The sequence below is a fragment of the Mytilus californianus genome, unplaced genomic scaffold, assembly GCF_021869535.1.
Source record: "Mytilus californianus isolate M0D057914Y unplaced genomic scaffold, xbMytCali1.0.p SCAF_4, whole genome shotgun sequence".
In the NCBI taxonomy this organism is placed as follows: domain Eukaryota; kingdom Metazoa; phylum Mollusca; class Bivalvia; order Mytilida; family Mytilidae; genus Mytilus; species Mytilus californianus.
In genome coordinates this window covers 90,126,908-90,142,994 of record NW_026262690.1, presented here as the reverse complement: position 1 = coordinate 90,142,994, position 16,087 = coordinate 90,126,908, and the positions used below count along the sequence as shown (strand labels likewise).

The 16,087-nt window shown below is 31.9% G+C and overlaps 1 protein-coding gene and 11 non-coding genes across 14 annotated transcripts in view; all 12 read left to right on the top strand.

Annotated features, from left to right (window-relative positions):
• The window catches only part of LOC127698796 (pre-mRNA-processing factor 39-like), a 29,664-nt gene extending 17,230 nt beyond the window's left edge, over positions 1–12,434 (top strand). For all 3 annotated transcript variants that reach the window (XM_052202473.1, XM_052202474.1, XM_052202475.1), the window contains 5 exons: positions 40–99; positions 7,766–7,950; positions 8,971–9,063; positions 9,759–9,885; positions 11,843–12,434. In XM_052202473.1, the coding sequence (XP_052058433.1) occupies positions 40–99; positions 7,766–7,950; positions 8,971–9,063; positions 9,759–9,885; positions 11,843–11,908 (531 nt within the window). In that variant the 3' untranslated portion in view covers positions 11,909–12,434. The remainder of the gene's footprint in view (positions 1–39; positions 100–7,765; positions 7,951–8,970; positions 9,064–9,758; positions 9,886–11,842) is intronic.
• LOC127699274 (small nucleolar RNA SNORD53/SNORD92) lies at positions 391–471 on the top strand. Its single transcript, XR_007981151.1, has one exon. It is a non-coding gene; the product is annotated as a small nucleolar RNA SNORD53/SNORD92 (small nucleolar RNA).
• LOC127699279 (small nucleolar RNA SNORD53/SNORD92) lies at positions 1,056–1,136 on the top strand. Its single transcript, XR_007981156.1, has one exon. It is a non-coding gene; the product is annotated as a small nucleolar RNA SNORD53/SNORD92 (small nucleolar RNA).
• On the top strand, positions 1,840–1,920 carry LOC127699282 (small nucleolar RNA SNORD53/SNORD92). Its single transcript, XR_007981159.1, has one exon. It is a non-coding gene; the product is annotated as a small nucleolar RNA SNORD53/SNORD92 (small nucleolar RNA).
• Positions 2,317–2,397, top strand: LOC127699275 (small nucleolar RNA SNORD53/SNORD92). The gene has a single exon (XR_007981152.1). It is a non-coding gene; the product is annotated as a small nucleolar RNA SNORD53/SNORD92 (small nucleolar RNA).
• Positions 3,904–3,984, top strand: LOC127699281 (small nucleolar RNA SNORD53/SNORD92). The gene has a single exon (XR_007981158.1). It is a non-coding gene; the product is annotated as a small nucleolar RNA SNORD53/SNORD92 (small nucleolar RNA).
• LOC127699278 (small nucleolar RNA SNORD53/SNORD92) lies at positions 4,383–4,463 on the top strand. Its single transcript, XR_007981155.1, has one exon. It is a non-coding gene; the product is annotated as a small nucleolar RNA SNORD53/SNORD92 (small nucleolar RNA).
• On the top strand, positions 5,209–5,289 carry LOC127699276 (small nucleolar RNA SNORD53/SNORD92). The gene has a single exon (XR_007981153.1). It is a non-coding gene; the product is annotated as a small nucleolar RNA SNORD53/SNORD92 (small nucleolar RNA).
• On the top strand, positions 5,437–5,517 carry LOC127699280 (small nucleolar RNA SNORD53/SNORD92). The gene has a single exon (XR_007981157.1). It is a non-coding gene; the product is annotated as a small nucleolar RNA SNORD53/SNORD92 (small nucleolar RNA).
• LOC127699277 (small nucleolar RNA SNORD53/SNORD92) lies at positions 6,967–7,047 on the top strand. Its single transcript, XR_007981154.1, has one exon. It is a non-coding gene; the product is annotated as a small nucleolar RNA SNORD53/SNORD92 (small nucleolar RNA).
• LOC127699273 (small nucleolar RNA SNORD53/SNORD92) lies at positions 8,409–8,489 on the top strand. The gene has a single exon (XR_007981150.1). It is a non-coding gene; the product is annotated as a small nucleolar RNA SNORD53/SNORD92 (small nucleolar RNA).
• LOC127699289 (small nucleolar RNA SNORD53/SNORD92) lies at positions 11,571–11,653 on the top strand. Its single transcript, XR_007981166.1, has one exon. It is a non-coding gene; the product is annotated as a small nucleolar RNA SNORD53/SNORD92 (small nucleolar RNA).
• Positions 12,435–16,087: the final 3,653 nt, after the last annotated feature.

Genomic DNA, 16,087 nt, shown 5'->3' with positions numbered 1-16,087 from the left:
TTTCATTTAAATTGTGTTTTCTCTTTTGGATATGTGTAGATAAAGGTTGACCCAGATGCTGCCAGAGAAGTGTTTAAACAAGCTATAGAAAAAGATATGGTAAGCATGTGATGGTCAGCTTTGACATTTTATTGTCAACTCAAAAATCAAATCCTTAAATTTGACATTAGGTCCCAGTAAACATCAGATTATATGACTTAAAAAATGATAAATACTTCTAACAAAGTTATAAAAAAATCACGTCTGAAATTTAATTTACTGGGTTCAAATATATGCTAATGTGTCAAATTGCAGCCACAGGGGAGTTAACTCATCTTGCAACAATTAAAACACCATTATATTCTACAGTAATAATATGAATTTTGATTTCAAATCTTTAGAGGATTCATGCAGTAGTGATGATGCAAAGGACATGGTTTCGCATATATATACTGATAGTAATGATTTCACCATCCTTGGCTGTCTGAACTGTAAGGAAAACATTTCCTGCATACAGACGTTATTGTTTGGATAATTCCTTTCTTTCACTAAGTTATTACTTCTAAAAGTTCAAAACATTTCAAGATATTTAAATATGAACAGAATTAAAGTATCAATGAGCTTATTTTATAGATCTAGTCAAAATGATTTATTATTGAGAAGGAAATAAAACATTTCCCCAGTTAGAGTAGCTTTAACTGTGTCTATTTAAAATTTTTGGACAATGAACTGTCCCATTAGAAGAATACAGTATGTATTGTTTTCAGTGGAGTTTATTTACTGGGACCTTTAAATTTCTCTCAAGATATATGTACAGTTGGACTTCATTAGCTTAATCTTGGACAGCTAAAAAAGTGCACTTTTTCTGGATTTTTTAAAAACATACTGTTGTGATATTTTTCTCTTGTTGGATATACCTAGTATTAAAACTAGAACTATAGTTTGCTTTCATCCACATTATTTAGACTCTGGTGGATAGTTGTCTCACTTGCATTCATACCACATCTTATTTTTATACCAGTATTAACATTCATTTACATATACCAGAAACACTTCCATAGAGTATTGACCTGCTGCAGTGGTGATGAAGTAAAGGACATGGTTTCGCATATTTATACTGATAATAATGATTACACCAACCTTGGCTGTCTGAACTGTACAAATAAACCAAAATTTCAAACAGTAAATAGATTTTTTTTGATGACATTCCCATGTAAAGTGCTTTTAAATTTGAGTCTTGAATGGTCCTACTTTACAAGAGATATTATGTGTAGCTTGGTAAACTTGGTGAGCTTGAAAGACCCACATATTCTTGAACATCTATAAAATTACTGCGAGGTTTTTCTTATTTATTTTTTCTAAATAAACCTAGTGGTTATCTTTCTCTATAACCAGGACTATTTACATTTTCTATTAACATTTCCATAGAGTAATTACTTTTTGTTCTAGGCCAACCAAATATGTTTATGTAGTGGGAATTTTTAATAACCTGACATGTAGTGGAAAAAAATTTATTTGCTCTAAACTGCTTTTTTAGCAATCATGGACCTCTTAAGGTGATCTCACATCCAGGTATTCATTGATTCTGAACACATTCAAAGTTTCTATTACATTCATAGTGTACATGCAACATATTTATGGGAAATATTCTAAAAAAAATTTCTAAATGACCATTAGAAGTTGCAAGCCTCGTGTGTTTAAAGATACCTAAGATAGCAGCTACTGCATTGTTTGAGGTTATATGAACAGAGAAGCCATTTGGCCTATAAAATCTCTTCAATCCCAAAGTAATCCATTACTACTATCTGTACTCATTTTCATATTATGCAAGTAAGACTTTAAAAGAGTGTTGCTTTTGTGCAGTGGTGATGAAGTAAAGGACATGGTTTCGCATATTTACACTGATAATTATGATTACACCGACCTTGGCTGTCTGAACTGTTAAAATAGATTAAAATACATGTATATCTTAACAGTAATAGAATATATTTTGATGACATTTCCATGCAAGGTGCTTTAAATGTGAGTCTAGATTGCTTCTTACTTTATAAAAGATGTAATTTATAACTGGCAGTTGGACTTCATTAGCTGAATCTTTGTTAGCCTAGATAGCACACATTTTCTGAAACTTGTTTATTTCTCTTCTATGCTTGTTGAAGAAACTTGTATTAAACTAGACATACAGTTTGCTTATATCCACATTATTTAGGCACTGGGGGATAGTTGTCTCTTTGGCATTCATACCACATCTTAATTTTATACTGGAAGCAATCTTTTTACTGTTACCAACATACACTTACATATACTAGAAATACTTTAATACTGAATGCCTTGGTGCAGTAGTGATGAAGTAAAGGACATGGTTTCGCATATTTATACTGATAATAATGATTACACCAACCTTGGCTGTCTGAACTGTACAAATAAACCAAAATTTCAAACAGTAAATAGATTTTTTTTGATGACATTCCCATGTAAAGTGCTTTTAAATTTGAGTCTTGAATGGTCCTACTTTACAAGAGATATTATGTGTAGCTTGGTAAACTTGGTGAGCTTGAAAGACCCACATATTCTTGAACATCTATAAAAGTACTGCGAGGTTTTTCTTATTTATTTTTTCTAAATAAACCTATTGATCTTTCTCTATAACCAGGACTATTTACATTTTCTATTAACATTTCCATAGAGTAGTTACTTTTTGTTCTAGGCCAACCAAATATGTTTATGTAGTGGGAATTTTTAATAACCTGACATGTAGTCGAAAAAAATTTATTTGCTCTAAACTGCTTTTTGTCGAGCCTTCGACTTTATTCGAAAATGCGGAAATAGCGATCCTACATTCCGTCGGCGGCGGCGTCCACAAATATTCACTCTGTGGTTAAAGTTTTGAAATTTTAATAACTTTCTTAAACTATCCTGGATTTGTACCAAACTTGGACAGAAGCTTGTTTATGATCATAAGATAGTATCCAGAAGTGAATTTTGTAAAAAAATAAATCCATTTTTTCCTTATTTTATTTTTAAATGGACTTAGATTTTCTGCCAGGAAACAACACATTCACTCTGTGGTTAAAGTTTTTAAAATTTTAATAACTGTCTTTTACTATTTTGGATTTGTACCAAACTTGGACAGAAGTTTGTTTATGATCAAAAGCTATTATCTAGAAGGAAATTTTGTAAAAAAATAAATCCATTTTTTCTGTATTTTAGTTTTAAATGGACTTGGATTTTCTGCCAGGAAACAACATATTCACTCTGTGGTTAAAGTTTTTAAAATTTTAATAACTTTCTTATACTATTTTGGATTTGTACCAAACTTGGACAGAAGCTTGTTTATGATCAAATGCTAGTATCTAGAAGGAAATTTTGTTTTCTTCCAGTTAACATTACATTCAGTCTGCAGTTAAAGTTTTTAAACATTTATTAGATTCATAAACTATCCTGGATTTTTACCAAACTTGGACAGAAGCTTCTTACAATCAAAAGATAGTATCAAGTGGAATATTTTTATTGATTTACTTCCTCATTTTTGTTGAGCCTGCGATTAACAGAAAAAGTAGGCGAGACACTGGGTTCCGCTGAACCCTTACGAATTTTTTAGCAATCATGGACCTCTTAAGGTGATCTCACATCCAGGTATTCATTGATTCTGAACACATTCAAAGTTTCTATTACATTCATAGTGTACATGCAACATATTTATGGGAAATATTCTAAAAAAAATTTCTAAATGACCATTAGAAGTTGCAAGCCTCGTGTGTTTAAAGATACCTAAGATAGCAGCTACTGCATTGTTTGAGGTTATATGAACAGAGAAGCCATTTGGCCTATAAAATCTCTTCAATCCCAAAGTAATCCATTACTACTATCTGTACTCATTTTCATATTATGCAAGTAAGACTTTAAAAGAGTGTTGCTTTTGTGCAGTGGTGATGAAGTAAAGGACATGGTTTCGCATATTTACACTGATAATTATGATTACACCGACCTTGGCTGTCTGAACTGTTAAAATAGATTAAAATACATGTATATCTTAACAGTAATAGAATATATTTTGATGACATTTCCATGTAAGGTGCTTTAAATGCGAGTCTAGATTGCTTCTTACTTTATAAAAGATGTAATTTATAACTGGCAGTTGGACTTCATTAGCTGAATCTTTGTTAGCCTAGATAGCACACATTTCCTGAAACTTGTGATTATTTCTCTTCTATACTTGTTGAAGAAACTTGTATTAAACTAGACATACAGTTTGCTTATATCCACATTATTTAGGCTCTGGGGGATAGTTGTCTCTTTGGCATTCATACCACATCTTAATTTTATACTGGAAGCAATCTTTTTACTGTTACCAACATACACTTACATTTACTAGAAATACTTTAATACTGAATGCCTTGGTGCAGTAGTGATGAAGTAAAGGACATGGTTTCGCATATTTATACTGATAATTATGATTACACCAACCTTGGCTGTCTGAACTGTTCAAATAAACTAAAATATCGAACAATTATAGAATTTGTTTCATGACAATTTCATATAAGGTCCTTCAAATGGGAGCATTAAATGCTCCTTACTTTATAAGAGATATAACATGGCGTTGGACTGCAATTAGCTGAATCTTGGTTAGCTTGAATTGTGCACATTTTCAAAAACTTATGAAATTACTGTAATATTTTTCGGTTAGGTGTTTGTTGAATTTACCTAGTATAAAACTAGACATGTAGTTGGCATTAATACATCCACATTATTTAGGCTCTGGTGGATAGTTGTTTCATTTGCATTCACACCACATCTTATTTTTATACCAGTATTAATATTCATTTACATATACTAGAAACACTTCCATAGAGTATTGACCTGCTGCAGTGGTAATGAAGTAAAGGACATGGTTTCGCATATTTATACTGATAATAATGATTACACCAACTTTGGCTGTCTGGACTGTTTTATAATCTAAAACATTTACACAGTAATATATTTTGTTTCGTGACATTTTCATGTAAAGGCCTTTCAATGGGAGTCACTTTCCAAAAATATAAGTAGAATTGGGCTGTGTTAGCTAAAACTCTGTAAGCTTGAATATTACACATTTTCTTGAAATGTTATGAAAGTACTGTGATGTTTTTTTCTTAATTGTGCTTGTTGGATAAACTTAGTTATTTTTCTATTACCAACCCTCAGTTTCATATTATACAAGAACTACTTCAATAGAGTGTTGCCTTGGTGCAGTAGTGATGAAGTAAAGGACATGGTTTCGCATATTGATACTGATAATAATGATTACACCAACCTTGGCTGTCTGAACTGTTTTATAAACTAAAACATTTAAATAGTAATAGATTTTGTTGCATGACATTTTCATGTAAAGGCCTTTGAATGTGAGTCACTTTACAAAGATACAAGTAGAATTGGACTGTGTTAGCTGGAACTCTGTTAGCATGTGTTGCTTTGGTGCAGTAGTGATGAAGTAAAGGACATGGTTTCGCATATTTATACTGATAATTATGATTTCACCAACCTTGGCTGTCTGAACTGTTTTATAAACTAAAACATTTAAACAATAAAAAAGATTTTGTTTTTATGACATTTTCATGTAAGGCCAACTAAATTTTTGAAAAAAATGGGGCGGGTGGGAGGATTTTATTTATTATTTTTTATTAGATATGAAACGCTCTTGTGACGTGTTCTTCATATATGTCAGTGTAATAATAAGGTTCTATCATGTATATACATGTATAACGAATCAAACATAATTTTTCAAATTCTTAAATACATATCTCTGATTGGTAACCACTGTTCTACATGTAATTGCGTCTATTTTTAGTATACAGCAAAATATGAGGAGAAATGCTCTCTTCTATTGGACTACCTGCACTAAATTTGTTTGCTGTCTAATGGATGGTTTGTAGTTTCATTAAAATGAAGCAAATGCATTGGTATGCAACACAAGTATTTGAAGTACAGAATAAAATGAAAACTCATTTGTTTAATGACATTTGTTTAATGACTCTTTTGAGGGTATTCGGACAGAGGGTGTTTGCTGTTTGTCAACAAAAAACGACAGCCATGGGTAAATCTAAGTGCATGGTATATAATAACACAACGTGAATGTTTGCGGACTTTTTGAACTCCATATACAGTCATAAATCGAACAAAATCGTGCTTGTGTCAATTTCTTTAATCCAGTCATGTTTTTGTACCAATGTGTTCTAGATTTTTTCGTTTTGGATATCATTCACAGTCCTAATTCCCTGACACAAAATCATTGTTTAAATAAAGAAATCCACGGCTTTCGATTATCACAGAAATGTGTGACATACCACGATGTGCGTTCTTGGACACAATGTGTTACTTGTATCCTGGATATTTTATGCCCTTCTTATGTAATCAATATCGATTCTCGGTTGATGATGTTGTCATCATAGAGCAGGAAAATATATTGACTTGCTCATTTTAAATTACCCAAAAAAATGCAAAAACCAAAATTTGAAACAGGAAGTTGTTAATGAAACGAAATTATCGACAGTTCCCGGTAACGAAAATGAACAAAATCCGGAAATCATAAATTTTTCAAAATAAAAAAAATTATGGCAGAACGATTTCAGAGGGGCGGGCGGGGATGAAAATCTATCGATTAATTTTAATTGGCCTAAAGGTCTTTGAATATGAGCCAGTTAGCTAGAACTCTGTAAGCTTGAATACCACACATTTTCACGAGCTGTTATGAAAGTACTATGATGTTTTTATGCCCCCGCCGTAGCGGTGGGGGCATTAAGTTTTACCCTTGTCCGTACTTCCTACTTACATCCCAAAATTGGTTTCTGTTCTTTAACTTGAGTTTGCCTCAACCAAATGTTATGAAACTTATACACAATGCTTATTATTTCTTATTTGTTCTAGTTAGATAACCCTTTTGTTTTCTATTACCAACATTCATTTTAATATTATACATGAAATACTTGATTATAGAGTGTTGCCTTTGTGCAGTAGTGATGAAGTAAAGGACATGGTTTCGCATATTTATACTGATAATTATGATTACACCAACCTTGGCTGTCTGAACTGTTTTATAAACTAAAACATTTAAACAATAAAAAAGATTTTGTTTTTATGACATTTTCAAAACAAAAACAAAAATATCTAAACAGTAATAGAATTTGTTTCGTGACATTTTCATGAAATGGTCTTTCAATGGGAGTCACTTTCCAAAGATATAAGTAGATTGGGCTGTGTTAGCTAAAACTCTGTAAGCTTGAATACCACACATTTTCTGGAAATGTTATGAAAGTTCTATTAATAAAACTCAGTTTCATATTAAACAAGAAATACATCAATAGAATGCTGCCTTTTTCGGTGGTGATGAAGTAAAGGACATGGTTTCGCATATTTATACTGATAATAATGATTACACCAACCTTGGCTGTCTGAACTATTCAAATCAATTAAAATATCTTAACAGTAATAGAATATGTTTCATGACATTTCAGTGTAAAGTCCTTCAAATTCCAGTCTTGAATGCTCCACCATTACTTCATGAGAGACACTGTCAAACATCTGTAGATGGAACTGGAGTAGCTTTTTACATAGAACACGGAATACATGAGAAATGGAACTAATTTTTCAGTCCCATGAATAGAAAAACATTTAGTTGCTGTTAATAAAAGTTGTGATTTGATTTACCACAGAATCTGTGAAACTTGATATCTCACTTTCAAAGTAACTGATATAATCAATTGTTGTTTTTAATTTTTGTCGTGTAATAATTTTTAATTTAATTTTGTAGGGAAATCTTAAGTTATACCTTCAAACACTGGACTTGGAATATCAATGTACTCCTGTCGACGAAGAAAAAGTCAACATACTGTTTGAAAGTTTATTGAACTGTGAAAACTTCTCATTAGAAACTAAGGCAAAAATGTCGCAAAGAAAATTGGAATTTTTAGAAGATTTTTGTTCAGATATAAAAAAGTAAGTTACTAAAGGTAAAAAAAGCAGAAAAACGTTTTTGTGTTTACAAAATTATAAAGTGATCTAAATTATGTAAAACATTACAAATAACATGAATAAAATGTTTTGTGCAGTGTGACAGTAAAATATGCAGAAATGATGAATTCAGCTACATTGTTTACTAATTGATATAATTGTTGTAGTCTTTTCACTCACGGTCTTGAAAGAGGGTTTATTATTTTGCTGTATAGCAGTCATAAAAGCCTGTAAAATTGTACTAATTCTGTTTTATCAAGAAAATAGCTGGCTCAGACAACTTTTAAACAGGCGACAGCTGAACTTCTAGTGGCTTTCTATAAATGTATTTTCCATTTTACTGTTAACGGTACTTTTTAACCTCTGAAGAAATTCTCGAAGTGGTGGGATGCCCATGAAAATACCAAAGAAAAACATTTAATTTTACAAGTGTATGAACCTGACAGTAGTGATGAAGCAAAGGAAATGGTTTCGCATATTTATACTGATAATAATGATTACACCATCCTTGGCTGTCTGAACTGTACACCATAGATAATTGTGTATATATATGTCTTTTAAAACGATTATAAAAAAATGAACATAGAATAATACTTAAAAAAAAATTAGTTAAACCTAGGACAATATACTTTTCATAAATTTATACTATGAAGCATGATCTGATTGCAAAATATAGATTGTTTTTATCCAAAGTAAAAAGAGAAAAAGAAACTACTAATGACAGTTTCAATGTAAAGCATTGAATTGATTGTTGGTTGCAGGGGCAAATATTTCACGCATGTTCAAGGCGATACAGCATTGAAAGTAAGATTTGTTTATTGATACTTGACCAACAGTTGAAAATATCTTCATCATTCGGATGATCTATGTAAAATTTAACAACATATACTTTGGTCTCAAGAAACAAAGTCAGTTCAAAATATTTCTCCCAATTTTTGTGTATGTGGGCAACTATCAAGATGTTTAACTGGACTTTTTCTATTTATTATGAATTTTTGCTGACAGATTAAAAGATGCTTATGATGAACACCAGAAATTGATGAAAGATTTACATACAGAGAGAAAGAAAAGAAGTTATGATGCTGCTAATTATACACAGTTAGTATTGAATTACAATTTGATTTTAGTATTTTAAAGAGTTATGGGTGGGAAAACTCTTCAATTCCTGTAAATTAGGTTGAAATACAATGCAATGCAACTACATTGTTATAACACTAGTCTTTCAAAATCATTTTCTGTATGTGGCATAGCTTTTCAATATATACCTAATACCTTATCTGTTATGTGAATAACCACAAATATATTATTAGTCTCAGTCTTTTTAAATTGCTATTCTGTCTTGATTAAATGTCTGGAAATTTTGATATATGTATTTTCATCTCATTAAATGCCAAGAGACTACTTAAAAGGGATATGAATATACACATTTAGGAATATATTATATCTGTGATCTTTTGCTCCATGTTGAAGGCTGAATTGTGACTTTTGAGAGGAAGAACAGAAATACAAGTCAGTTTTGTTAAATGTGTGTCACAATTTAATACATTATATACCTTCTTTTACATTGGTGGCTATTTCAGGAAAAACTATATTGGAGGGTTGGACATTACATGCTTTATTTTTTCTGTTGGTAATAGGAGTTAAAACAAATACAATTCTGTTATGAATGAAAATAAGTTATCAGTGGTGGGGTATAAAAAGTGTTGTCCAACCCAACCATACATTTATTCCTGGAATAGCCAAAATTATAAAATGTGTCACTCCTTTCACTGTTTTATTTAATATTTGAACAGGAGTTTGAGTGAAGAGCCACCTGAGAAAAAACAGAAAAGTGAACCTCCAACAAATGGTGCTGGTGAGTCAATGTCACAGTCTGCTGGTACAGAACATGGTAGTTACCCATACTGGGGATCATATAATGTAAGTTTTATAAACTGAAACCACAAATTTGTTTACAAATTTTTTTTGAAAGTGGTCTATGTTATTTTTATAGACTTGTCGATGAAGGGACATATCATGGTATACCAATGTCCATCAGTCCGTCAACACTTCATACGATAACTGAAACCTGCTTTAACCAGTTGTAATATAACTTTAACACAACATAAGAATTGACAGAAGAAACCTCTCTTTTAATTTTTAATTTTTTTTGGTTTGTATATTCCAGAACTTTAACCATTAGATATAAGGCAATTTTTCACAAAAACTCCAGTATCTTAACTGATTTCCTCCAAACTGTACCAGATTGTGACAATTGATGATAGGAAGCTCCCTTACGATTTTTAATTTAAGGCTATTTTTCACAAATCACGCTCGAGTATTTCTGGATTGATTTCCTCCAAACTTTACTTAATTGTGGGAATTGATAAAAGGAAGTTCCCTTTTGATTTTTTGAAATTTTTCGACTTTATTTTTCTTAACAGTGCTGTTAAGTTGCTGCCTCGTTGACATTTGCCCCATTCATTTTTGTCTCGCCTTGACAGAGTCAAAAAGCGAGACATAGGTATGTTGTTTCAGGCGGCGGCGTCAACAATGTATTAGTTTGTGATTAGGCCTAGTTCATGGTGAACCACTAGTGGTAGGTCAATGATATTTGGTATGCAGTTGTATTAGCATTGGCACATCTCATTATCATGAAGATTATTTGGCCCTGCCCCCTCAGTCAAGGTCTATTGACTTTGAAACTTTTCAAAGTTAACATGTATTAGTTTGTGATTAGGTCAATTTATGGGGAACCACTAGTGGTAGGTCAATGATATTTGGTATGCAGTTGTATAAGCACGGGCATATCTCATTTCCATGGAGATTATTTGGCTCCGCCCCCTTAGTCATGGTCTATAGACTTTGAAAATTTTGCTAAGTTTTACATGTATTAGTTTGTGATTAGGTCAGTTCAAGGGGAACCATTAGTGGTAGGCCAATGTTAATTGGTGTTCAGTTGTATAAGCATTATCACATCTCATTTCCATGGAGAATATTTGGCCCCGCCCCCTCAGTCATGGTCTATTTACTTTGAAACTTTTGTTTAGTTTACATGTATTAGGTTGTGATTAGATCAGTTTAAGATGAAAAGCTTATGTTAAGTCATTGAGATTTGGTATGCAAATTTATTGGCATTTGCAAGTATCGTTTCCATGGAGATTATATAGCCCCACCCCTGATCATGGTTCATTGACTTTGAATCTTTTACATAGTTTACAAGTTAATGTTTGTGTTTAGGTTTGTTTTAAGGGAACGACTTATAATAAGTCCATGGTATTTGATATGCAGTTGTATTAGCATTGGCACATCTCATTCCATGGAGATTGTTTAGCCATGTACCTTCAGTCATGGTTCATCGACTTTGAATATTTGCATAACTTACATGTTAAAGTATTGCAATTTTAATTTCAACATTTGCATTATCAAAATTACAAAAAGGCGAGACATATCTCTGTGATAACAGTTTATTATTTCTATTAACAAGAATTGATTAAACTAGCTCAAAGTATTTTACCTGGTGTATTTGCATTTGAATATCAGCTACAGTACTGACAAAACAATTTCGTACATAATTGATAGTTTATAAAAAAAAAAGAATGATCTTGTACAATGGCCATTGAAAATAGTGGTGATGAAGTAAAGGATATGGTTTCGCAACTACAACCTGATTTATTATTGATGACACTATCCTTGGCTGTCTGAACTATTTTTAGAGGTTTTATGTGTACCACGAATAAATTAGTCAAGTTCTGAGTTAAATACATGAAGATTGTATGTTTTCAATAATACCTCAGGCCTTTTATAGTTTTACATGTAAGTTAATCTTTATTTTTGATATATGTTTTTTTCACTGTGTTCTCAAAGTATTATTGAATTTTTTTTAATTTTTTTTCAGAATTCAAGCTATGCTGCTGGGTATGGACAACACTGGACAACATATGGTTCTCATTACTACCCATGAAGAGATTGACTGTAATATTTTTAAAAACATCAAATGTGTAGAAACTTGAATGCATATGCTGATGAGAAACATGACAGTTGCCACACTCAATCATTGTTCATTATGGCAACTTAAACAAGTCAGTCTTGAACTAAGATCTGCTTTGGTACTCCTTGACTAGATTGCCTTTGAATTTCTAAAGAAGATTTTCTGTCAGTGTTCAAAGGGCACTAATGAACAAGAATCTTCCAATTTGTAAAGGTTATGGAAGTATTAGAAAGTATGTGTGTAAACAACGTTCATGAAAACAACTCTTTCCTTCGGATTGGAAATGTAAATTTTAGATTGAAATTGATCATGTTGATATTTGTTTTCTGAAATCAAATGTTCATTTTAGTATGAATGAGGAAGTATGTGAGAATGATAAATAGATGTTGTGCATGTAGTCATAATTGTCACTTTGTTATGATTTTGTATCATGTTACTAGTATATCAATTTGTTGATTAAAATAAATAAACACATGTCATTAAGGATCATTTAGATGAAGAGATGAGCCATTAGTACGCAATAGCAGACTGACTTTGATGGAATGATAATTAAAGTTTAAAATTCCTGTTGGTAATGCAATATTCAGTATGGTGATGTTTATATGAACACATGTTTGTGACCATCAAGATGGAGCTTTACCCTTTGCTAGGAAGTTAGTATTTAAAGTGATGCTTTTTCGTGTTTCCATCCAGTAATGTACTCTTTCTTGCAACAGTAGATAACCATGGTTCAAGTAGTAGTTTGTATGCCCAAGTGCCCAAGGTTGATTGTTAGGCTAGATTAATAAAAAATAAAAAACTTGTGCTTAAATATTATGCAGCATTGACAAACATTTTTACTTCTCAGTTTGTCAGTTTAGTATCATTTTATATCAAATATTTAGTTTTTTTTTTCTGGCGAAACTTTAAAGTTCATAAAACTATTAGAATATTTTTGACAAAATGAAAATGTAAAAAGTCCTTGATGTGATCTTTATTGTGAGCAATAGTTAAGTGTATTTGGTATCAGTTAATGCAAGGTATACATATCTGTCGGATACAGTTTTCTTGACCTTGATCTCATGGTTCATTAGTTAATGGTTAGTACTTGTGATTATGTCTCTTTCTAAGGTAATGTAAGAAATCATTGAACTATATTTTTTGTATTTAATAATTGTATGTCTGTCTGATATAGTTCTCTAACCTTAATCATTTATAATGTTACGTTTTTACTAGGACATTAATCTGGATGACTTTCAACATGAACTTCAAAAATAATCAGTGAAGTAGTCCAAAAATTTAAATTTGCAAACCACTGCTCTCTTTAATTAGTCACCTACCAATGAAGTCGAATGGGACTTTAGGTTTGCACTCCGTCTGTCTGTCCATCCGTCAGTCCGACAAACCAGTTTTCCACACTTTTTTTCTTCGTGCTTGTAGATATTGATTTGATATTTGGTGTATTGTTTAATCATGACAAGTTACAGATCATGTTCGAATTTTGTTCTGGTCTGACGATTTTGTGCAGAGTTATGGTCCTTGAACTTAGAATATTCACTCAAATAATCAGTTTTCGGCACTTTTTACCTCACCTTTCCAAAGGAAATGTGAGCTTTTGCCATCAGTTGGTGTCCTCCGTTGTCGTCGTCGTCCATACGGTGTAAACTATTTCAAACATCTTCTCTGAAACTACTGAACCAATTCCAATCAAAATTTAGGTGAATGATCCTTAGGGTATCTAGAATAAACTTTGTGTTTTATTTTCTGTTTCATCAAAAAACATGGCCACCATGGCTAAAAATAGAACATAGGGGTAAAATGCAGTTTTTGGCTTATATCTCAAAAACTAAAGCATTTAGAGCAAATCTGACATGGGGTAAAAATGTTCATTAGGTCAAGTTCTATCAGCCCTGAAATTTTCAGATGAATCTAACAACCCTTTTGGTAGGTTGCTGCCACTAAATTGGTAATTTTAAGGAAATTTGCAGTTTTTATGCGACCGCAAAAAAATTTTGCAGTCGTATATTGGTATGACGTTGGCGGCGTCCTCGTCGTCCCAAGACACATTGGTTTTCGCACTCTAACTTTAAGTGAATGGATCTCTATGAAATGTTACCATAAGGTTCAATACCACAAAAGGAAGGTTGGGATTGATTTTAGGGGTTATGGTACCAACAGTTAAGGAATTAGGGGCCAAAAATAAGCATTTTTATAACTTCAAGACATAACTTGTGTGTTAGTGTGTGGATCATTCTGAAATTGTACTACAAGGTTCCATATCACAAAGGGAAAGCTGGGTTTGAGTTTGGGGGTAATTGCCCTAAACGTTAAGGAATTTGGGGCCAAAAAACAAGCATTTTTGTCGAGCCTTCGACTTTTGTCGAAAAAGCGAGACATAGCGATCCTACATTCCGTCGGCGTCGTCGTCGGCGGCGTCCACAAATATTCACTCTGTGGTTAAAGTTTTTGAAATTTTAATAACTTTCTTAAACTATCCTGGATTTCTACCAAACTTTGACAGAAGCTTGTTTATGATCATAAGATAATATTCAAAAGTAAATTTTGTAAAAAAAAAATTCCATTTTTTCCGTATTTTACTTATAAATGGACTTAGTTTTTCTGCCAAGAAACATTACATTCACTCTGTGGTTAAAGTTTTTGAAATTTTAATAACTTTCTTAAACTATCCTGGATTTCTACCAAACTTGGAAAGAAGCTTGTTTATGATCATAAGATAGTATCCAGAAGTAAATTTTGTAAAAAAAAAAATCCATTTTTTCCGTATTTTACTTATAAATGGACTTAGTTTTTCTGCCAAGAAACATTACATTCAATCTGTGGTTGAAGTTTTTGAAATTTTAATAACTTTCTTAAACTATCCTGGATTTCTACCAAACATGGAAAGAAGCTTGTTTATGATCATAAGATAGTATCCAGAAGTAAATTTTGTAAAAAAAAAAATCCATTTTTTCCGTATTTTACTTAAAAATGGACTTAGTTTTTCTGCCAGTTAACATTACATTCACTCAGTGGTTAAAGTTTTTAAAATTTTAACAACTTTCTTAAACTATCCTGGATTTGTACCAAACTTGGACAGAAGCTTGTTTATGATTAAAAGCTAGTATCTAGAAGGAAATTTTGTTAAAATTTTGTTTGATTTTTTCCGTATTTTACTTATAAATGGACTTTGTTTTTCTTCCAGTTAACATTACATACAGTCTGCAGTTTAAGTTTTTAAAACATTTATTAGATTCATAAACTATCCTGGATTTTTACGAAACTTGGACAGAAGCTACTAACAATCAAAAGATAGTATAGAGAGGAATATTTTTATTTATTTTTTTCCTCATTTTTGTTGAGCCTGCGATTAACAGCAAAAGTAGGCGAGACACTGGGTTCCGCGGAACCCTTACGAATTTTTCTAGTTTCCAGACAATAACTTGTGTTCAAGTGTATGGATTTTCTCTGAAATTGTACTGCAAGGTACCATACCACCAAGGGAAGGCTGGGATTGAGTTTGGGGGTGATGAATCATAAGGGAGTTCAAAAAATTTGGGGGGGGGGGGGGATTTTTTTATACTTTTTTTCCTTTTTTTTTTCTTTTCCATTTTAAATTGGTTATTTCTGATTTATATATAAAAGCAAACAATAATGATATGGTTTGAATAGGTTAATTAAATTTTTTTTAGTTCTTAGACCACATTCATTCTGTGTCAGAAACCTATGCTGTGTCAAATATTTAATCACAATCCAAATTCAGTGCTGTATCAGCTTGAATGCTGTGTCCATACTTGCCCCAGCTATTCAGGGTTCGACCTCTGCGGTCGTATCAAGCTGCGTCCAGCGGAGCATTTTATTTGTTATTATGAATATTATTATAGATAACGAAACTGTAATCAGAAAAAATGTTTAGCAAAGTAAGATCTACAAATAAGTATATATGATCAAAATTGTCAATTGATCCCTTAAAGAGTTATTGCCCTTTAAAGACAATTTTTCACGATTTAGTTTGCTTACTTTAAAAAAATTTTCTCCTTTGAAACTGCTGAATCAATTTCAGCCAAACTTTGGCTGAATGAGTTTCAGAGTATCTAGTATCAATTTTGGAACATAGGGGTAAAATGCATTTTTATACGACCGCAAAAAAATTTTGTGGTCGTATATTGGTATGAC